The sequence below is a fragment of the Zygosaccharomyces rouxii genome (assembly GCF_000026365.1).
Source record: "Zygosaccharomyces rouxii strain CBS732 chromosome F complete sequence".
NCBI classification, from domain to species: domain Eukaryota; kingdom Fungi; phylum Ascomycota; class Saccharomycetes; order Saccharomycetales; family Saccharomycetaceae; genus Zygosaccharomyces; species Zygosaccharomyces rouxii.
In genome coordinates, this window is record NC_012995.1 from 828,132 (window position 1) to 849,504 (window position 21,373).

The 21,373-nt window shown below is 40.6% G+C and overlaps 9 protein-coding genes across 9 annotated transcripts; 3 read left to right on the forward strand and 6 right to left on the reverse strand.

Annotated features, from left to right (window-relative positions):
- Window positions 1–642: 642 nt before the first annotated feature.
- ZYRO0F10252g (pepsin-like aspartic protease) lies at window positions 643–2,298 on the reverse strand (the record flags this gene model as incomplete). Its single annotated transcript, XM_002497598.1, has 1 exon — window positions 643–2,298. The coding sequence occupies one exon, from the start codon at window positions 2,296–2,298 to the stop codon at window positions 643–645; it is 1,656 nt and encodes a 551-aa protein (XP_002497643.1).
- Window positions 2,299–2,925: 627 nt separating this feature from the next.
- ZYRO0F10274g (pepsin-like aspartic protease) lies at window positions 2,926–4,644 on the reverse strand (the record flags this gene model as incomplete). The annotated part of the gene is made up of 1 exon (XM_002497599.1): window positions 2,926–4,644. One exon carries the CDS (start codon window positions 4,642–4,644, stop codon window positions 2,926–2,928), a length of 1,719 nt encoding a protein of 572 aa, XP_002497644.1.
- An 839-nt stretch (window positions 4,645–5,483) lies between these two features.
- ZYRO0F10296g (uncharacterized protein) lies at window positions 5,484–7,070 on the reverse strand (the record flags this gene model as incomplete). The annotated part of the gene is made up of 1 exon (XM_002497600.1): window positions 5,484–7,070. One exon carries the CDS (start codon window positions 7,068–7,070, stop codon window positions 5,484–5,486), a length of 1,587 nt encoding a protein of 528 aa, XP_002497645.1.
- A 470-nt stretch (window positions 7,071–7,540) lies between these two features.
- ZYRO0F10318g (pepsin-like aspartic protease) lies at window positions 7,541–9,001 on the reverse strand (the record flags this gene model as incomplete). The annotated part of the gene is made up of 1 exon (XM_002497601.1): window positions 7,541–9,001. The coding sequence occupies one exon, from the start codon at window positions 8,999–9,001 to the stop codon at window positions 7,541–7,543; it is 1,461 nt and encodes a 486-aa protein (XP_002497646.1).
- Window positions 9,002–9,667: 666 nt separating this feature from the next.
- On the reverse strand, window positions 9,668–12,124 carry APC2 (anaphase promoting complex subunit 2; the record flags this gene model as incomplete). The annotated part of the gene is made up of 1 exon (XM_002497602.1): window positions 9,668–12,124. The coding sequence occupies one exon, from the start codon at window positions 12,122–12,124 to the stop codon at window positions 9,668–9,670; it is 2,457 nt and encodes an 818-aa protein (XP_002497647.1).
- A 155-nt stretch (window positions 12,125–12,279) lies between these two features.
- On the forward strand, window positions 12,280–13,104 carry DCN1 (NEDD8 ligase DCN1; the record flags this gene model as incomplete). Its single annotated transcript, XM_002497603.1, has 2 exons — window positions 12,280–12,282; window positions 12,352–13,104. 2 exons carry the CDS (start codon window positions 12,280–12,282, stop codon window positions 13,102–13,104), a joined length of 756 nt encoding a protein of 251 aa, XP_002497648.1.
- Window positions 13,105–13,388: 284 nt separating this feature from the next.
- On the forward strand, window positions 13,389–15,065 carry TAF12 (Taf12p; the record flags this gene model as incomplete). Its single annotated transcript, XM_002497604.1, has 1 exon — window positions 13,389–15,065. One exon carries the CDS (start codon window positions 13,389–13,391, stop codon window positions 15,063–15,065), a length of 1,677 nt encoding a protein of 558 aa, XP_002497649.1.
- A 232-nt stretch (window positions 15,066–15,297) lies between these two features.
- On the forward strand, window positions 15,298–18,114 carry DIP2 (snoRNA-binding rRNA-processing protein DIP2; the record flags this gene model as incomplete). The annotated part of the gene is made up of 1 exon (XM_002497605.1): window positions 15,298–18,114. The coding sequence occupies one exon, from the start codon at window positions 15,298–15,300 to the stop codon at window positions 18,112–18,114; it is 2,817 nt and encodes a 938-aa protein (XP_002497650.1).
- A 576-nt stretch (window positions 18,115–18,690) lies between these two features.
- ACE2 (DNA-binding transcription factor ACE2) lies at window positions 18,691–21,132 on the reverse strand (the record flags this gene model as incomplete). The annotated part of the gene is made up of 1 exon (XM_002497606.1): window positions 18,691–21,132. One exon carries the CDS (start codon window positions 21,130–21,132, stop codon window positions 18,691–18,693), a length of 2,442 nt encoding a protein of 813 aa, XP_002497651.1.
- Window positions 21,133–21,373: the final 241 nt, after the last annotated feature.

Consider the following 21,373-nt stretch of genomic DNA (forward strand, 5'->3'; position numbering starts at 1 on the left):
CAATGATGTAATAATAGAAAAAAATATCTTCTTAGAGTAACTTCTCAAAGCTCAAGAGCAACTAGTAACACCCTCTTTTATGCTATTAGTTCTGTTTTCTCTTAAGTGTTCGAGTTACTTGTTAATTATAGCCTCTTAGAGCGACGAAGAAACAATCGGCATATATATACACGTTGTACTTACATACCGATGAAAAGGTGCATTGTCCAGCGAAAAGCCTCGAAGGGAGCAAGAAAGCCATCAACAATTGACCCTGATGTGGGGGAAACTTGTTTTAGAAGTATGGCAAGGACTACACTATTAAGCTATTGTTTTACCTAGCCACGAGCAATTTTACTAGCTGTAGTTCCCCCATACGGCTACGCCTCTTGCTGTTGCTTCAAGAAATGACGACGATGACTGTTAAATGAGTTAATGATATTATAATGTATCTCCTTAAATCGTACGAAGTCCCTAAACTAAACCTAAACCTGCTCTTCCCTTTTACATAAACCTATAATGTACCGTTGGGTCACAGTTCTATAAAGTTTGAACCGAACTTTTGAACGTGAAAGCTTTAAGAACCTTAAAACTTTTGGGGGGTGATCGAAACCAGTATGAACGAATGAATAAATGTTAACCGTTGTACTCAACTAGAAACGCTTAGGTGAGCATTGAAGTGATAAATGTAGTGACAAAAGCCAAAATCATAGGATTGGCAGCTCTCAATGAGCCAACGCCGTTCTCAGAGACCGTCAATCCTCTCTTGTCGGAGTTTGAAAAGCTGGAGGACGAGCTTTCAGAATTGTTACCGGAACTGCCACTGTTGGAGCTGGAGCTGGAGCTGGAGCTGGAGCTTGACTCCGAATCACCATTAGAAGCGCTAGAGCTTGAGCTTGAGCTAGAGCTTGCTTCTTGGCCTGTGGAGCCCCCTGGGCTAGCACTACCGCTGCTTGAAGGTTGGTTCCCGGTGTAAGTTTGTGAATAGCCTGGAGCCCTAGATGCACCTGGGACACTTCCAGAAATGGCTTCTATGTCTGAAGAACCAGAATTGAAGTTAGCCTGTGCCAATGAAATCTCGTAATCTTCTAAATCGTAAACCACATAGGCATCCACGAGGAAAACGTCACCAAAGATAGCTCTATCACCTTCGGTTCTTAAGATACCCAGGATCGCAACATCTTGTGGACCTGAGCCTTGTAAAATGTAGTTGGATAACTTAGTCTCGATGTGAAATCCACCAAAGTCAAAAGTAATCTTGGTGTCATCATTTTCTGAAGGTTTGGGTATCAAATAGTATCCGGTCGATGGTGAAAATTTACCACCTAAGGATTTTGCCAACTCATCGGCTAAGGCCGTTGGCAAATACATTAATGTAGTACCAGAGTCCAGTAGAGCTAAAGTCTTGTCGGAGGAGACAGTAGAATTAGAACTACTATTACCGACGGTAATACCTTGCACAGTAACATCGAACTCACGGGGTGCTACGCCTTGGTCTGCATATGTGTTAACGATGGGCAATGTGTAAAGGTTACCACTGTACTTGCTGTGATCAACCGCGCCGAAAAGAATGTTACCACTATTGGAATCGGGGGAGTTCAAGTATAGAGAGTAAGCATTCTTTTGGACAACGCCGTTATCCTTTAAAACTTGTGGGAAATTCTTGTATTGGTAGTGATTTCCATTAACACCTGGTGTGACAGTTGCCTCCTCGCCCGGTAAACCAACACCAAATACACCTACCGTGGAATTACTCTCATTAGCAACTGCAAATGAAACGTCAGAAACATTTAATCCATCTAAGTATACATGATCCATACCCCAGAGACCCTTAGCAAATGAACCGTCACCATAGGTCAAGTAAAAAGTACTGTCATTCGATTTGAATGTTTCCGAACCGTCTAAATTGAAAGTACCATATTGGGAACAATCGATCGTAGCGGACGAACTTGGGAAATTCGCAGTAGAGCTGGGGCCATTATTAGTACTAGAGTTACTACCAGCAGATCCCAGATGAGAATTTCTTGTAGATGGAGAGCAGTATGGGTTACCGCTACCAGTAATCCATAAATCACTCGAACCAGTGTCTAAAAGAACCAACACATTCTGAGCAGGTGTACCAACTTTTAATTCTACGGAATAAAAGTTCTGTTGATTTTTAATATCGAAGTTTGCATGACCATTACTGTTACCCACAGCTTTTTCAAAGGTTTCGCCTCTTAGCTTGTTAAATGAAAGTTTGTATACAGGTGGTGAAACCAATCCCGCAGATGCAGTGCTCAAAAGTACAGATGTAACCAAGCTAGTAAGAAACTTCATAACGAACGAAGGCGTTGGCTTGCTGTCTTTTTCTTTTTTTTTAAGCTTTTTTCAAACTGAAACTTCGAAATATTTCCAACAACAACCATTCATGAATCTTTGACTCACCCTTCATCTCTTATACTTCGAGCTCCAGAAACTGATTGCTCGAGGTATGGGGAGAGAGGCTCGAGCAATCACCAAAACAAGTTGGACCCTGCCGCAGAGTAAAACTTTCTTTTCACAGCCTAGAGGCTGGAACCGACGAATCGACTTGCATTTACTTGATCCATCTTTACTTCTAGAAGTAACCAAATTTTAATCAGTAGGATATGTAAACGTGTCTCAGGTTCGACTGTGGAGTTACACCAGTAACATACGCCAAAATCTGAATCGAGAACAAAGGACCCTTGTGGAAATTCTCGAACTCGAAAAATTCTCGAGCTGCCTAATCATCTATCTTCAATGTGTACATAAACGTACTTCATAACACCTCCGCATACGGTTCGTATACCCATTCTATACGGTTCGTATACAGTTTGCTTAATTTGCTCATAATGTATGGGAGCTTGTGTTAATCACACCTATTAACAATTCCCGTTTGAAAGATCAACAACTTTACTTTTTTCGTAACTTTTGTCAGGCTCGCTATATGACGAATGAGAGAATAAATGCGTTTAGAAGTGCAAGCATGGAAGGAGAAAATCCATTAGCAACATCTTGACTCGATATTTGTGCACCTGATGTGCTACTTGCAGAGCCACTGACCGGGGTGGCTGTTGCTGCAGTGTGGTCTCTTTCGGTTTTCTTGTTAGATGAGGTAAAGATATTACCTCCGCTCTTGATACTTGCGGGAGTGGACCAGGTCTTGGAGTATCCGGGGGCCCTCTTGGCACCTGGTATGGAATCAGAAATTATTTGTATATCCTCCTTAGAGTTATCAAAGCTAGCTTGTGCTAGCGAGACCTCGTAGTCGTCAAGGTCATAGACCACGTAGGCATCGGCTAGAAAGACGTCACCTAGAATAGCCTGAACGTCTGATGGTAGGATACCAAGCACACATTGACTGTCGTCACCATCGTCTGGAGAACCTAGCAAGTAGTTGCTTAGATTATTTTTGATGGTGAACCCTCCGAAATCAAAGACCAATTGCGAGTCATCGTTTTCAGAAGGACAACCAATCACATAGTAACCGATATCTTCGTTATAGGAACCACCCAACTTGTGAGCGATTCCCTTCGCTAGTGCGTCTGGTAGATATATTAATGAAGTACCAGAGTCGAGTAGCGCAGGAATCTTTGTAGTGGTGAACGTAGTTTTGCTGGATCCATTTGTAAAACCGACACCTTGCAGAGTAACATCAAACTCCATTGGGTTTTTGTACTTGGTAGGGTCGGAATTTAGCAATGGCAGGGTGTAGAGGTCGCCTTTGTACTTGCTACGGTCTACAGCGCCGAATAGAATGTCACCAGAAGATGCATCTAGGGAATTTAAAAACAGCGAATATGCTGCCTTGTTAATGGCGCCCTTAGATTTTAACACTTGTGGGAAATTTTGGTATTCATAAGGATGAAAATCATTCAGTGATGGGTCTGGTGTGTATGTAGCTTCATTTTCTGGCAGGCCAATACCAAAAACACCAACGGTTGAATTCGTTTCGTTAGCCACTGCGAATGAAACCCCTTCGAGGTTCATGTTGGCAAAGTTGACACTGTCAGTACCCCAGTAGCCTGACGCAAAGGAACCATCACCGTAACTGATGTAGAATTCAGTCTTATTGGATCTAAAAGATTTGGATTTATTAACGTCAAAAGTACCGTATTGTGAACAGTCCATAGTTGGTTCTGGTGAAGACCCGCTGGGACCTGTTCCTGTTCCCGATGTATATGTACCCGTCAGTTGTGCAGATCCGGATATGGCGGTAGGAATACCACTTCCGCCAATTGGGTTGGTACCAGTGCCACTTGCGGTTAGCATTGATACAATAGACTGGTTGTCACCGTCTTCTAGTCTATAGTCTTCTTTCTTATCATTACTACCGGCGTTAGATTTACAGTATGGATTGTTCTTAGCGGTCAACCAAAGATCAGAAGAACCTGTATCCAACAGAACCGTTATGTTTTGACCAGGCGTACCGACTAAAAGATCTACAGAGTAGAAGTTTTGCTGATTTTCCACTATAAAATTAAACTCCTTGTTATTTCTAGTCTCCAACGATCTGCGTTCCAATGAAGACTCCTCGTATGTAGGACCATGCCACTTGTTGAAGCTCAGCTTCACCATAGGCGATGAAGTTTGTTCAATAAGTGCACTCTTGCAGGTACTTGCCACTGATAAGAGTGATACGACCGCGTCTGTAAATCTCATATCTTCGTTGCCTGTTCTCACCTCTCACTTCTAAAAACGCCCACAATTGGTGACATATATAGATTGTGTCAGGAATGATAAGCTTGTTACACTTATATAAGTACCCTATGGTGAACTAGTTTTTCATCAAGGCAAAGTTGAATCAAAATCTACGCCAGAAGTCCGGTAAATACGGCTGGTAGAGAGGCGAACCTCGAAACAAGCATTAGCTCCTTTACGTGTTAGATGTTAGATCGTGCATCGATGGGGAACACAAAGGGTGAATCAAATAGACAACTGGACTGTCTAATTATTTCGTGAATTAATTACTTGGTTAATTAGGCTTTTTTGACTACTTGCGGTAGTCCGTGAAAAGTCTTGGCGTAAATCCTATTTTGCGTGTTAAAAATTGAATCATTACTTCTTGGGTAAAAGCTGGAGGAAATCGAGGCTTAAATGGCACAGTACTACGGCAATTCTTAAGCCCCGGGAAAATTCCAGGTGGGATTCTAGCTTTGATAGCTTACGGGCATGGCTTAGCATAGTTTAGTTTGCTGAGTTGGCTATACACATTACACATTTCCTGATCGATTCTTTTTGCCTAATATCGTATTGTTTTTCGATCAACGTTATTCTCGCTCTCCTATCGAGACGCCTTCCTCAAAGGTTAAGGAAGACATGAAAGGAGAAAGAATGCGAAGAAAAAAAGAAAAGAAGAGCAAAGAACAAAGAACAAAGAACAAAGAAAAAAGAAAAAAGGAAATAACTGCCCATTCTTGCCGAGCAATCTCTTGTCAATTACTTATCTACTTTAATGCATTAATAACTAGGTTTTGCTAGATTCTAAAACTACATATCATTTAGTGAAGTGCAGATGCCTGAGATGAATGCACAACTTTCCAGGTCTTTGAGTAACCAGGTGCCCTTTTAGCACCTGGCACTCCAGATGAGGTAATTGCTTCGATCTGTTCGCTTGAAGAATTAAAAGATGCTTGAGCTAGGGAGATCTCTTTTCCTTCCAAATCGTAGACAACGTAGGCATCGGTTAGGAAGACGTCACCGAAAACAGCTAAAATATCGCTATTGGGGATAATGCCCAGTAAACATTTATTTTCCGATTGCTCAAAAATGTAGTTTCTGATGTCTGTTTTGATGGTGACACCGCCAAAGTCGAAAGTAATATAATCATTGTCACCACTTTTGGGGCAATCTATAATGTATCCCTGATCTTCAGGACCAAGTATACCGTGGTACCGAGAGGCAATTGACTTTGCAAGCTTATATGGCAAGTACATGGCCGTCGTTCCCGAATCTAGGACTACCGGAATAGGCTTGGTTTTAACTTTGTGCTTAGAACCACGTCTGGTGACAGAAACGCCCTGTAAAGTAATTGCTAGCGTATTGTATGGATCACCATCACTTGTTAAGTTACCTAGTTGCAAAATAGGTAAAGTGTATAACTGTCCCTGGTATTGCGAATGGTCAACACCCCCAAAGAGCACATTACCATAGGTCGAATTCGGAGAATTTAGATATAGTGAGTATGCTACCCGTTGGATTATTCCTTGATTTTTGAGTGTTTGTGGGAAATTTGCATATTCGTGTGGGTGAGCAGCTCTGTATTCGGGTCCAACAGATGCAAACGAACTCTCACCGCCCGGGAAACCAATTCCAAAAACAGGTGTTGTAGAGTTAGTATCGTTAGCGACAGCAAACGAGACGTTATGGACTTGTAAATCACCTAATTGTAAATCGTCTGTACCCCAATACCCACTTGCATACGAAAGATCCTCATACTGGATGTAGTAAGGGTCTGTACGGTTTCTGTGGAAAGTCTTTGAATTATCAGCTTCGAAAAATGCAGTTGCATTGCAGTTATTACTGCCGTCACTGTCACTGTCACCACCATCATAAGATCCATTACCAGTTGGAGCCGGCATTGAACTAGAGATAGTTCCGGTTGGAGTTCCAACGGATCCTGGTCCCGGTCCAAACAGAGTGCTGAAGGATCCTTCATAACTTTCCAATTGGCTAATAAAAGAGGAAATAGCATCATTGTCATTATCATTCTCTGAGCGCTTCTTGAATAAGTTCGTGTCATTATCAGTACACTGTAATCCACCAGGTTTAATAACCCATAAATCTGAAGAACCGGTGTCTAATTGTATAGTCATATTTTGACCAGGTGTCCCTAAAGAAATGTTAACGCTGTAATAAGTGTTGGCATTATTCTGAAGTGCTACCTCGTCATTATCATCACTGATGTTTTTATTGCGAAATAAATTGACATATTTACGATCAGCTGTAGCTTCGGAGAAACTTTTACCATATACTTTGTTAAATCCGATCTTGGCTACAGACTGCGAAGATCTAGAGTCATGTACAGCTGGTAAACAGCTAACACTCGAAACTAGACCGCACACGTAAAGACCTTTAGCAAATTTCATCTATTGGTGAGTGGGTACTAGATTCTTGGTGGGAAAATTCGAAATTTTCGCCAAGACTTCTTTTTTATATTTTCTCGAGATCGCACGGCTGAACCATGATTTACCCTTTTGGAGATCTACTTGAGGGATAAAATTAGCATGGACTCTTGAGTATCACAAGAAAAACTGTTCCCGCAACTGCGCAATTGTGACGATGTGCAACTGTGGTGTTGGCTTAGAGTTCTCCTCACCAAATATCTTGCATCCTCTCGATTTTCGAGTTCCATGTTACGAAACCGTTTGGAAATTTGCTGGTATAGCACGATGAAAAATCTATTTTTGTCCACCGTGAGCCGCAACATGAATCTTTTACGTATTAGTCGAACGTGGAAGTTATGTTAGTGATCGCTTTCGGTTGCGCTTAATGGATCTTCTGACGAATCAGCACGACGAAGCCTTCTGGAGAGCGACAGTATTCTCCATCAGATAAATCATTGAGTCATAGTAGGAGCAGAGGTCTGTGCAGTAAATATGTTACCGCCGGTTTTGATGCTTTCGGAACCAGTCCATGTATTAGAGTAACCAGGGGCCTTAGTAGCGCTAGGAACCGAACTAGAAATGGGTTCGATGCTTTGTGCTGAATCACTAAAATCAGCCTGTGCCAAAGAGATCTCGTAGTTGTCAAGGTCATAAACTACATATGCATCCACTAAAAATACATCGCCTAGGGTTCCTGAATCTGTATCTGAGGGCGTTATGCCTAGTAGACATTCGCCGTTTTGTGAACGGGTAATATGGTTTGTAATCTTGGCGTTGACCTGGAAACCACCAAAATCCAATATTAACCGTGTGTTATCGTTTTGTGAAGGGCACTTTAACTGGTAGTAACTGGTTTCAGAGTTATAAGTTGCTCCTAACTGCTTAGCCATTTGGTCAGTGACAGGACGTGGGAGAGTCATTAATGTCGTGCCAGAATCCAACAAGACAGGGAACTTGCTTGCTGTTAATGTAACGTTACTCGTAGAATCGGCAGCATTGGTATTAGTGCCGTTGGATTTATCTAAACTTATGCCAACACCTTGTAAAGTGACTTGGAATTGAATTGGGTTTCCAGGAGCACCTGTGTTAATAATAGGAACCGTGTAGAGAGGACCAGTGTATTTGCTATGATCTACACCTCCGAACAGGATACCGCCTTGAGAGGCACCTGGAGAGTTAAGGAACAATGAGTACGCGTTAGCGTCAATGATACCTTGAGATTTGAGCACTTGTGGGAAATTTTCGTATGTGTAGGATTTGGAATTTAAAGTGGATGAGAAACCTGTGTTTGTAGTTTCCAACCCAGCAAGACCAATACCCAATACACCTTGAGTCACATTGGCTTGATGGGCAACACCCAATGAAACGTTTGGAATACTCAAAGAATTCATCTCAACGGTGTCTTGGCCAAATCTACCGAGAGCATAACTTTGGTCTCCATAACGGATCAATAAACTGGAATCGTTAGCTTTAAAAGAGCTCGATTTCGAATAATCAAAAGTACCATATTGATTGCAATCTATGGTGGGTTGTGGAGAGGGCAATGTAGGTGACTTCAGAGGTTTATCAGTAGAATTCGAGTCTGAAACCGCATGGTTTTCGCAGAACAAATTGTCAGCACCAGGAACCCATAGATCCGAAGAGCCAGTATCCAAAAGAACAGAAAGCTTTTGTGCAGGAGTACCAACGCTCAATTCAACAGAATAGAAGATGTAACGGTTGGTGGCATTTACGCTGATATCAGTATTTTGACTCGTGGGCGTTAAAATGTCCTTGTTATTAGCCGCCCCTCCATGTTTGTTGAAAGATAGTTGGATAATTTTGGGGGAGACTTCTCTACGGTGATTTTCGATAGCGGCTCCGCTCACAGTGGAAGCTAAAATCCCAATTGCATTCAAGGTGGTAAATTTCATTGTTAGTGGGTGGATGAAATGCAGAAGCCTGTTAATTGATTACAGCAATCCAAAGATCAAGAACTTCTTTTATATTTAATCTTGCCGGTTCACAGGAAAGAAAAATCATAAACACAAGGAAAATAAAAACATAGAGCCTCTGCTGGTCTCGAAGCTCCATCCAACTGAGTAGGGAGCATCCGATTGCACCGATGGATTATGGCTCTTGCTATCTTAAGGCTCATATGTTTTGATCAACAGCGTTAGAAGTGCCCAAAAGTATTTTAGATCCTCGACCACAGACTCTGTAAGCCTCGAACGATTCAAAGTTGAAGTTGACAAATAGTAACTATTGACAAAGTGTAACAGCATAGAATGACATAATCCTGCAGTAGGCCCCTGCAGTAGGCTCCTGCAGGACCACCGACATTCCTAGATACGCGAAACGTTAGTTCTTGCATACTTGAGATCTCGAACTTCTGTTCTCGGTGATACCCTTACAGGGCGCCATACGCGACAGCACAATAGCTAAATGGATTGAGCTTATTGACCAAACAGTGCCCAATCAATTGAATGGGGGGGGGGAGGTCAGTTATGCGAGACCGGTTATGCAGGACCATAGGTACGTCAATAATTTGTTGTTGTAGTGATTAACATTGCGTTCTCGTCTACAGTTTGACTAAGAGATTACTTAGGTAACTTGTAGGTATCATTGGTGGTGCAGATGAGACGTTCCTCTTCGACTAGAGAATGCAAGTATGATTCTAGTTGGGAAGGAGTCACCATACTGAACCCCAATTCTTTTGGAGTAGTTACCTTTAGGAAGGAGTGGATCTTTTTAACTTTGAGGGCGCCCAAATTGGTTAACATCCCTTGTATGAATGGCCATGTTTGTTCTAGAATAGAGGTGAGTCTTGAATCGCGATCTGGCGACATGGTGCGGGCCTGGCTACTTGCACTGGAATCTTTGCTAGCCGGTAGATTTTCCGCAGGTTGATCGTCGAGATATTCTCTTGTCTTGTAAGCGTTTCCATCGTAGTACAGAACGCCTTCTTGAACCCAATGCTGCAATGCTGCTCGAGCTCTAGCAGGATCCATCTGTAGACGTGCGCCAATCATCTGTTCTGTGAGTCCCGTGGTGGTGGCTGTTGATGCATCGAACTGCTGGATCACACTGCACTGTTCCAAAGTGGCTTCACAGCGTTTTTTGCGCCCATCTTGGAAACTTAGAGTAAGTACCACTATTCCTTGATCCTTATAAAGATGTAATGCTCTACCTGGCTTTATTTCACTGTAAACTTGGCAGTATTTGTCTAATTCAAGCGCCATCTGAGGATCTAATTGGAACGTCCAACCATTAGAAGAGTTATCACGGTTCCAGTAGAGTGGTGAAATGAATTTCGGATAAATCCTTTGATCTAGTCCGGCTACCTGATGCATGCGTTTGCAGAGTTCACTACTGCCACGGACATCTCTCAACATTACATCGATGTTGTTGATATTGGAAGGATCACCACCTCTAACACCATCTATAGATCCACCATCACCACCACCGATGCCTGTAGCTACCACGGCGGCTGCACCTGCAGGGCCAAATTTGGTCTTAAGGAGCCTTAAGCAGTGAGACCATTTGCGATCTAGCGTGTAGAGCTTCAGAGTGAGAAGCTTTCTAGTCAAAAGACTTAAAAATTCAGAGACAAAAAAATCCTTTGATTCAAACATGTCCATGAGGATGTCCAATAGATTTCTACTAGCCGATAAGGATTTACTGTAATTCTTGGAAATGGTGTCCATTGGTTCCGGCGTCCATTGTAAAAAATTCTTGATAACACTCTTGTAAGGTAAACGTGGGTCTAGCATAGCGGCGGTTGTAGCGGTGGAAGCTGGTCTTGAGAGAAGATCTGCCTGCGGTATAGTTTCAAAACTGGATTCTATACCAAATTCTGGATCTTTTAGCTCTTGGGACAATTGATTTAATGAATTTGTGTCCAAGTAAGCTCTAGCGGGGCCCTCGAATTCTTCTGATTGTAATTCTAATATAGCATAGAGCAAAACAGTAACAAGGTCATTTCTCTCTTGGAAATAAGGTTTCACAAATGCTGATACAGAATTTAAACAACGACCAGTTGGATCCAAAGTTAAAAAAGCTTTTACGGTTTTTACGTAAGCCAGCAACGCATTTACCGTTGAAATACTAGGATTCAAAATTTGTCTTTCGAAATTCGACAAGAATTCAACCACAATCTGAGTAAAATCCTTAGATTTGACTAAAACCCTTCTCAACTCAAGCAAAGTAGGCTTAGAATCTGGATACACCCCCACCACTATATCGAATATTTCCTTAGTTCTTAGCTTCACGAATTGCCTTTCAAATAAGTGGTAAACCACAGTGGTCAATTCGTGATTATCCTCGGGACAAGCCAATAAAAGACAGAATTGACTCCAATAGCTAGTAATAAATCTGTTGAATGTTTCCATGATGAGAAATCGGTTATTCCAAGTACCTGTCATTTGGTCTTGACAAAAGCGACTTATCTTTTCCACTATGAGGTCTAGCATTAAATCCATTGAAGATACATTACTGTTAGACTCATTGAGCCATTTAACCACATCCATAGCTAGATCAAAATCGTCTTCCATTACTAAATCTTTTAACCTCGATACCACGTTAATTCTAAGCTTCTTGTGTCGATTCAACAAGTAGTGCATCAGACCGTCCCTTTCACCGATCCATTCTTCAGGACAATTCTCAAAAATATACACATATTTCAGAGGAAATTCGTAGTATTTTACTAACCTTTGGACATCTTTAAATGTATGCAAATTGGATAGTGATGCAAAGAAGTGCAATCTCACTTGATAGACATAAAACTGTCTCACAAGTTGTATGAATAAATAGCCTGTGTCTCTCTCATCTTCTCGTAATTCCATATTATAATACTGATTTACTAACATTTTGATAGAATTTTTAAGCCTCAAGGTTGGCGGTTTACACTGGTGATTGCTCTGCGGTTCGTTAGGATTTATCCATGTTAACAGCGATTCGAGGTCGTCTTCGCAGTTAGGATGAGTTCGAAGGGCTACCTCTTGGATTTGTACCAATAACCTTTTTAAGTCTTCACCAGCTCTCATTACAGCGTTCATACCGGCTGGTATTGATCTCTTTCTATGTAACTAAGAGATCAACTGATATTGGTCTTTGGGTACAAAATCGATCTTCAATGCGATGAGCTTTCGATGTTAAATAAAAAAATACACTAGAAACATAGAAACCTAAACCCTGGAAAGATCTGGTCTAGATGGTATGTTAGATATTTTGGTATTCAATTCAATTGCAATTCAAATTTTACTAACAAGTTTCCTGTTGATAGGAGAACTTAGTAGCTACTTTCAAATCGCTGGCACAATGCAGCGATAGAACAGCTAGAGATTATTTGAATACCCATAATTGGGACGTTAATCAAGCATTAAATGATTATTATGATAGCGAACATGATCAAGATCAGTCTTATTCACCTGAATTACCGCAATTATTCAGGAAATACGCTGTAGTGACTCCCCATGGGTTCATAATGGATACTGACGGTCTTATCAGGTACATTGGAGATTTAGGATATGAAATTGATAATTTAGCCACTATCTGTCTTGCACAATTGTTACATTGTCAAAGATTAACAGATGGTATAACTGAGGGCCAATTTTCCTACAATTGGCAACAAAATGGATGTACTTCACTACATCAGATGGGTAAATTAGTACAAAGATTAGACCATAAGTTACGCACCGATCAAGATTATACGGCTCAAATTTACAATTATACTTTTGAACTAGCTTTGGACCCAGGCGCTAAGACCCTGGAGACACACACAGCTGTACAATACTGGACACTTTTTTTTGCTACAGGACAATACCCAGTGATAGTAGAGCAGCAGTTCTTTCAACTATGGATATCTTTTGTCCAGCAAGAGCAATCTATCTCGAGGGATACATGGCGGATGCTTTTCCCATTCTTCAACCGTTTTTCCAATTTGCAATCGGTAAGAGACAATTACAACGAGGCAGATGCTTGGCCATATATCATCGATGAATTTTACGAATACTTGGCTGATAAGGGTGAGATCTAAGAAAGTGACAATGAGCAGTGAGGTCCATCAATCAGGTCCATACCGGTTATTAATGTGGTTCATTTCGAGAGCACATCACTTACCCGCACATTTCTCCAAGTTCATTGATACCGAATATCAAAAGTTTCACGAAGTTTAAAGGAAGAATAGTGAGAAGAGCAGACTTCCAGGAAGGGCTAGGAGGACAAGGAAAACTTTGTGGACAGTCTGTGAAAGTCTTTCTTCTGGTTAGATAGTGATATTCTCTTTTTTCTGTTTTTTCTCTTCGTTTCCCATTAACCCTGATGTCTTTCAACAACAGTAATAACGGCGCCGGTAACCCCAGTGCAAGTGGTAGTGGTGGTAATGGTGGTTCAGCAGGATCGCCCTCACAGGGAGCTCTGCTTCAGCATAGACAATTGTTGGAATTGAGGACTAAATTTCAACAATTAGTTACTGAGTCAAAAAATGTTGGTGAAAATACACAGCGTGGTAAGGAGCTTTTGCTTCAAGCATCAAAGATCAAAGCAGTTTATACCAACTATAGTAGGCAAAGGCAGCAAGCTGCTCAAGCTTATGAACAAGCACGTAATGGTGCAGCTGCTGGTGGATCTACTCCACAATCTGCAGGATCTGGTGTTTCTACTGTACCGGCAGGTTCTCAAAGCACTGGAGGGTCTTCATCATCTGGTGGTCAAAGTACTGGTGGTGGTAGTCAATTGGCTAATATAATAAAACAAGTGTTGACGCCTGAACAGAACCAACAGTACGACAATTTATTACAAACTTTCCAAACAAGAACTAATAACATTAGAGATAAGCACAATTTTTTGGAACAACATCTTGAAGGATTAAATCAAGAGATCAATAAAAAGACAGAACCAGCTGCAAAAAAACAATTAGAGGATAAAAAAATGGAATTATTAACGAACTTAAAATCTTTGAATATGGAATACAGCGTCTTACGTCAAGAGTTCACCAATGGAAAGAAGAAATTCTACGTGGAATGTGCTAGGCACAATCCTGCATTGCAAAGACTACTACAAAAGAGTACTCAACAACAGAGAATGGCTCAACAGCAGCAACAGCAAATGCAACAACAAGTGCAACAACAAGTACAACAGCCACAACAGAAGCCGGTTGAACAAGTTCAAGTACCCAAGACGGAACCTGGTGTGGCTAAACCACAACAACAACAGCAGCAGCAGCAGCAACCACAACAACAACAACAACCACAACAGCAGCAACCACAACAACAACGGGGCCCAACAAGTATTACAACACAAAAATTGCCACAACAGACGCAACCACGCTCTCAACCAAGTTCAAGTTCTGTCAACAAGTCACAAGTTACCAATGTCAATGCTACGGCTTCTATGGCAAATAACAATGCTGCTAATAAATCTGCTATATTCAAGCAATCTGATCCTCTAGTGCCCATATCAGAAAATGTTACCGTTAAAGCACCTTCTCCTGTCGCATATAAATCTAATAGGCCTACTTTGACTGGTGGCGCTGCCATGAATGCTTCTCCTTTAAACACACCAGCCATTACAAAATTGCCGCCCTACGAGGTGGATACTGAACGTGTAATGTCAAAGAGGAAATTGAGAGAATTAGTTAAAACGGTTGGGATCGATGATGGTGATGGTGAAACTGTGATTGATGGTGATGTGGAAGAACTATTACTGGATCTAGCTGATGATTTTGTTACAAACGTGACGGGTTTCGCCTGTAGACTTGCCAAACACAGGAAGTCCGATAACCTCGATACGAGGGACATTCAACTTCATTTGGAAAGAAACTGGAATATTAGAATCCCTGGTTACTCTGCTGATGAAATTCGTAGCACGAGGAAATGGAACCCTTCTCAGAGTTATAATCAAAAGATGCAGTCGATCAATACTGACAAGACGAATACGGCGAGAAATTCTGCCGCTGTGGGAGGTGCATCAAACAAATCGCTCTCTCAATCTAAATGATGACCTGGACCTCGAATATTCATGTAATAAATATCTATATAACCGTCCTTTCTTTAACCCTAATACCTCCATTATGTGTGGATCTTTGTTCTATAGTATGGAGTTTTTCAAGCGATATTGAAAAATTTGATGGAAAACTTATCATCTCATCTCATCTCATCGCATCGCTGACTATAACAGAGGAGGAAAGAAATAAACCCAGGTATTAGTATCTAGAGGATCTTATACAATCATGGTGAAATCGTATCAACGTTTTGAACAATCCTCCGTGTTTGGTGTTGTTTCCTCAGGTGATAACTCTATTTGGATACCAGCTGAAAACAAAAGGACTAATGGTCCTGGTCAAATCATTACTGGTGCTTTAGAAAATGTCAATATTTGGGATATTAAGACTGGAGAATTAGTCTCTCATCTTTCTGATGGGTTACCACCAGGTGCAATTGATGCAAGAACAACTAAACCTGCAGAAGTTACATATATGCAATACTACAGTGATACAAGTCTTTTGGCTGTTGGTTATGCTGATGGTGTTATTAAGATTTGGGATATGTTCTCAAAAACGGTTCTTTTGAGTTTCAACGGTCATAGGTCTGCTGTAACTCAACTTTTATTCGATTCCACGGGTACAAGATTAATTTCAGGTTCCAGAGACTCGAATATCATCGTCTGGGATTTAGTAAGTGAAGTAGGCCTTTACAAATTACGTTCACATAAGGATTCCATTACAGGTCTTTCGCTGCCCGATGAAAATTGGTTGATGAGTGTTTCTAAGGATGGACTCATTAAGCTTTGGGATTTAAAGATTCAACAGTGTGTAGAAACACATATTGCACATCCGGGTGAATGTTGGGCCCTTGGTGTTGATGAAGACGTTGTTGTCACTACAAGTTCAGATTCTCAAATAAAAATTTGGCATTTGGATTTAGACGCCGATGCTGGTGTTAAAGTTACAGAGAAGGGTATTTTCGAGAAGCAGAGTAAACAAAGAGGTGTAGCAGTTAGTTTTATTACTGTTTCAGATGGTACCAAATTCTTCTATGTTCAAAATGCTGATAAAACCCTAGAAATTATTAGGCTGAGGAAAGAAGAAGAGATATCAAGAGCTTTAAAGAAAAGAGAGAAAAGGTTCAAGGAAAAAGGAATGACTGATGAAGAAATCCAACAAAATTTTAAGGAATCTTATATCTCTATTATAATGCACTCATTCCAAGTCTTGAGGTCAGCGTTCAAAATCAGAGCTGCTTCATGGGCTGTCACTACGTCTTCCAAATTGGAGTTAACAGTTACTACCTCTGGTAATACAATTGAGTACTACTCAATACCGTACGAGAAAAGAGAACCTAAGCATCCAACACCGATCAGGGTTCATTCCATCGAGTTACAAGGTCACAGGACTGACGTTCGTGCCATCGATATCAGTGATGATGGTAAATTGTTGGCTACTGCTTCTAATGGTCTATTGAAGATTTGGAATATTAGAACAAAGACTTGTTTAAGAACTTTTGAATGTGGATATGCATTGACCTGTAAATTCTTGCCAGGTGGTGTTCTGGTGATAGTTGGTACTAGGAGTGGTCAATTACAATTGTTTGATCTTGCATCTTCAACTATATTAGAAAATAACGAAGAAGCTCACGATGCCGCAATCTGGTCTCTTGACATTACTTCTGATGGTAGGAGATTGGTTACAGGATCAGCAGATAAAACAGTCAAATTTTGGAATTTCATTGTGGAAGAAAAGAAAGTCCCTGGTACAACCGATAAGTTGATCCCTACGATGAGTCTTCATCACGATACTACTTTAGAGATGAGCGATGACATATTGAGTGTGAAGATTTCACCAGAGAACAAGTTGTTAGCAGTTTCACTGTTGGATAACACGGTCAAGGTCTTTTATTTGGAAACTATGAAATTTTTCTTAAGCTTGTACGGTCATAAATTACCAGTATTGTCGATTGACATTTCCTTTGATTCTAAACTTATCATCACTTCTTCGGCAGATAAGAACATTAAAATATGGGGTTTAGATTTTGGTGATTGTCATAAATCACTTTTCGCCCATCAAGACTCTATTATGAACGTAAAATTTTTACCAGAATCCCATAATTTCTTCAGTTGTTCTAAAGATGCAACTGTTAAATACTGGGACGGTGATAAATTTGAAACGATTCAGAAGCTAGCTGGCCATCAGAGTGAAGTTTGGGCTTTAGCGGTAGCTAGGAGTGGTACTTGCGTCATATCTGTTTCCCATGACAGCAGTATAAGAGTTTGGGAAGAAACTGATGATCAAGTGTTTTTAGAAGAAGAACGTGAAAGAGAATTGGAGGAACAAAATGAAGAAGGTCTACTGACCTCGTTAGAGGAAGGTTCTGGGGATTCGGCTTTCAAGCAAGATGAAAAGGATGATGATCATGATGATGCAGTCGATGTGCATAAGCAGACCGTGGAGTCCTTAAAGGCTGGTGAAAGATTAATGGAAGCAATTGATTTGGGGATCCCAGAGATAGAGGCATGGGAAATTTACGAGAAGGAATTACAACTTTGGAAGAAGAAGAAACAGGGTGTGGAGCCTGAGAGACCACAAGATAATGCTATTTTGTTGGCCATTAACAAAAGACCAGAAGAATATATCATGGACACCTTAGTGAGGATAAAACCATCACAATTAGAAGACGCCTTATTGACACTTCCTTTTTCATACGTTTTGAAATTCTTAAAGTTCCTAGATACTGTGCTCCAGGACAAGAAATTACTCCACAATCATTTGTCGCTTATTTGCAAGAACCTATTCTTCATAGTTCAATCAAATCATCGGGAATTAGTGTCTCAAAAGAATGAAGAACTGAAGCAAAGAATTACTAGAGTAAAGAACGAACTTAGAGAAGCATTGAAAAACAACGAAGACGATCTAGGGTTCAACATTGAAGGACTAAAATTCATTAAACAACAATGGAACCTCAAGCACAACTATGAATTTGTTGATGAATTTGACCAAAGGAAGCAAGCAGAGAAAACCGCGAAGAAGAGAGTTTTCGAAACTCTAAGTTAAATCTCCATAACTACGTCTAACACTTAGATAGAGATAAAATAAACAATGGATGTATATACCTTAATAGCAACTATTTGACTTGCACTAAGCTGGCAATCAGGTAAATCTTCATAAAGGGGAAATACACTGTTTGTGTATCTTGAACCTGCTGGTTTTATTGTTTTGTCGTTCGGACGACCATTTTGGATCAACCATGCCTCAAATCGACCAACAAGAAATATGGGAATATAAATTGAACAGAAAATAAGAGTATCTCACTAATAACATTCGAATATATTTTACCCACATTTAATATTTTCTTTTTATAAATATATAGTACAACTATAAGTTTTTTTCTCATTTTAATATAACTGAAAACTCATTATAGGATTGACGAACATCTGGCAATGATTGCCAGCCTCCGAAGAGTAAAATGATGAAATATAAAACAATAAAACTAATAACAACAACCATTAAGAGATAAGAGAAATGAATAGACCTTTTTTTTTGTTTTTTTTATTATTTTTCCTTTTGTTCGAGTTCATTATTACCTTTGCATTATTCCAGCTTCCACGGCGAGTGAACCTTAAGTTTGGATTACGGTTTTTTCTGAGGTTCTTTGAGCTCGTATTTTGGAGATCCCATATCACTATTGTCCGATGACGGTGATGGTGACAGTAGAAGTGCATGGTTTGTTACCGCCAGATTTGGCGGCGGACGTAATAAACCGTATTCTTCCATTTCATTGCGTAATTGTTCTTCCATTTTGTAGATCAGATACCCGTCATTACTCCTTTCCACAGTCTCCTTAACTGGACTACTGTGAGTACTACTGTAATCATCTTTCTTCGGCCTGCCACGTCTTCTTGGCGATTTTTTAATTACGACGTTCTCGTATCTTCTACCGCCAGAACAAATCATTCTACTTCTGTGTACTATAAGCGCATCTTCACGATTAAATTTTTTACCACAAGGGCAAGCATAGCACTTTTCTGCATGAGATTTCTTATGCCTTACTAAATCATGATTTCGGACAAAAGCCTTATCACAACCTTCAAAATCACACATGTAGGGCCTATCCTCTAAATGTGTTTGAATGTGGGATCTAATATTGTATCTTCTTTTGAAAATTTTCCCACAGCCATGATATTGACATTCAAACAATTTATCAGGTAGTTCTTTAACATATTTGTCAATAGACCCTCGAGGTAAAGTACTAGGTTTCCTTGTAATCTTTATTGGACTTACATTAGTGGTATCATATTGAGGTGAAGATCCTTCAAAACGACCCTGTGATTTGAGTACTGGTGAAGGAGTTTTGGCAACGATAAAACGACTTTCAGGCTCATCACCATCTTCCATCTGTTGTTCTTCCCCATTGAAATCTGACTTGTGCCCTCCGATAATTTCATTATGATCCGCACTGTAACCACTGTTCCTACGACTACTGTGATCAGATGGCGGTTTCAACTGCGGAGTGGCTATCGGATCTCTAAAGGGGTTTTCACCTAAGCTCGTACCACTACCAGTACTAATGCCCGCATTACTATAGTAACCTTGAGTCGGTTGTTGTACTGGTGGGTGTTGACTCTTGACAGGCGGATATTGATTCTTCACAGGTGTGTGTTGGAAGATGTGTTTTTGCGGGAGTTGCGGTTGTTTCGGTATAGGAGTGTTATCAGTGGAACCTGGAATCGGTGGCATTATATCTACTGGTGGCGGTCTTAAAGAATAATTCCTAGGAACAGCCCTTTTACCGTTCATTGATTGAATACCCAAACCTAATAATCCTCCTGAATCTGAATCACTATTTTCGTTATCGTCTAAATGTTGAGGGATCGTTGATACAGTCGAGATCGTTGATTCCTTCTTATTGTGATGAACCGTTGACCTAGTGTTCACAGGAGATCTAGTTTGATCTTGGATTGAAAATCCGTTGGTGAAACCAGGTTGAGCATTTCTCTTCTTAAGGAAATGCGACGAATCAGCAACAGCTTCTTTTTGTTCGATCTCCGGCCTCAAATAGTTTGTCATAGCAACGTCTTCATCCGCGTCTTCACGTAAATCATCATTAATCGGAGGCGTTCTGCCGCGAGAAACCTTTCTTGGAGGAGATCCGTTCATTGCTGTATGAGATCCCGGTCCGTAAGCTGGGGGCTCTAAATTTGCTGGTGGTGGGAATTTATAACCACCATTATTCGAATTCGAAGTAACAATTATATTACCGTCATCACCAATAATAGTACTACTTTTACCATTGTTTGCTGGAGTCTTAGTAGCACTTTGAGGAGAAGCACTCTCAGAGGAAATAAATTTGTGAGCAGTAACATCTTGTTCGCCGAGTACCCTCTGCAAACGTTCTTGTTGAACTCTATTCGCTTCTAATTGTTCTTCAAGCTTCTTATTAACCTCTTGTTGCCTCTCAAGAGCTATTCTAAGTTCTTCCTGTTGTTTTAAGAGAACCTGACCAAGGTATCCATCTGGATTAGTTTCCTCAATGGACCCGAGCGCTTGCTGCTGAGGTTGCTGCTGAAGTTGTTGCTGCTGAAGTTGTTGTTGTTGTTGTTGTTGTTGTTGTTGCTGTTCTCGTGGATCACCGAAGGCCTTTTGCCAATTAGAAATACTTAGAGTTTTATTATGATTATGAAACCCAAAGATCGCCGTCCCGCTGGGCTCTCTCTTATGAGAATTGTTATGACGATTCAAACTGTAGGGATCTTCGTTAAAACCGCTAAATCCAAGACCAGTTATACCATCACCGTCACCAGCACCGTTACCATTGACCTTACTGGCTCGAGGCATTAGGGGTATATCGAGATCTTTCAACTCCTGACTGAGTAAATTATCCACATCTTCACATCCAAAACCTAAAAGCTTTTCAAGATCGTCTTGACCAAATCCCATTCCTGAAGCCTCGACATGGTTGTTGTTATTGTAAATGTTGTTGGTATTACCAAACCCTATGTAAGGGTCAGAATTCATCGATCCTTTGAGTAATTCTGAAGGATTGATATTCCATGGATCAGCAGCAGGCTCCATTAAGTAGCACACGGTGAGAGGGAGAAGATCAGAAAATCGTGCAAATTTTGTATTGAGTTGGCTAACGAAGAAGAACTCTTGATCCCAATATTTAAACTTTTAACCAAGAAGAAGCAAAATGCAAATAATTTTAAAGTTCCAAAGGAGCATTTACAAGTCCATTCCACCCATTTCATACATCTGCAAACCGTAATGGGCAAACACATTGTCATTGAGGATCATCATCATGTTCTTCATTGTT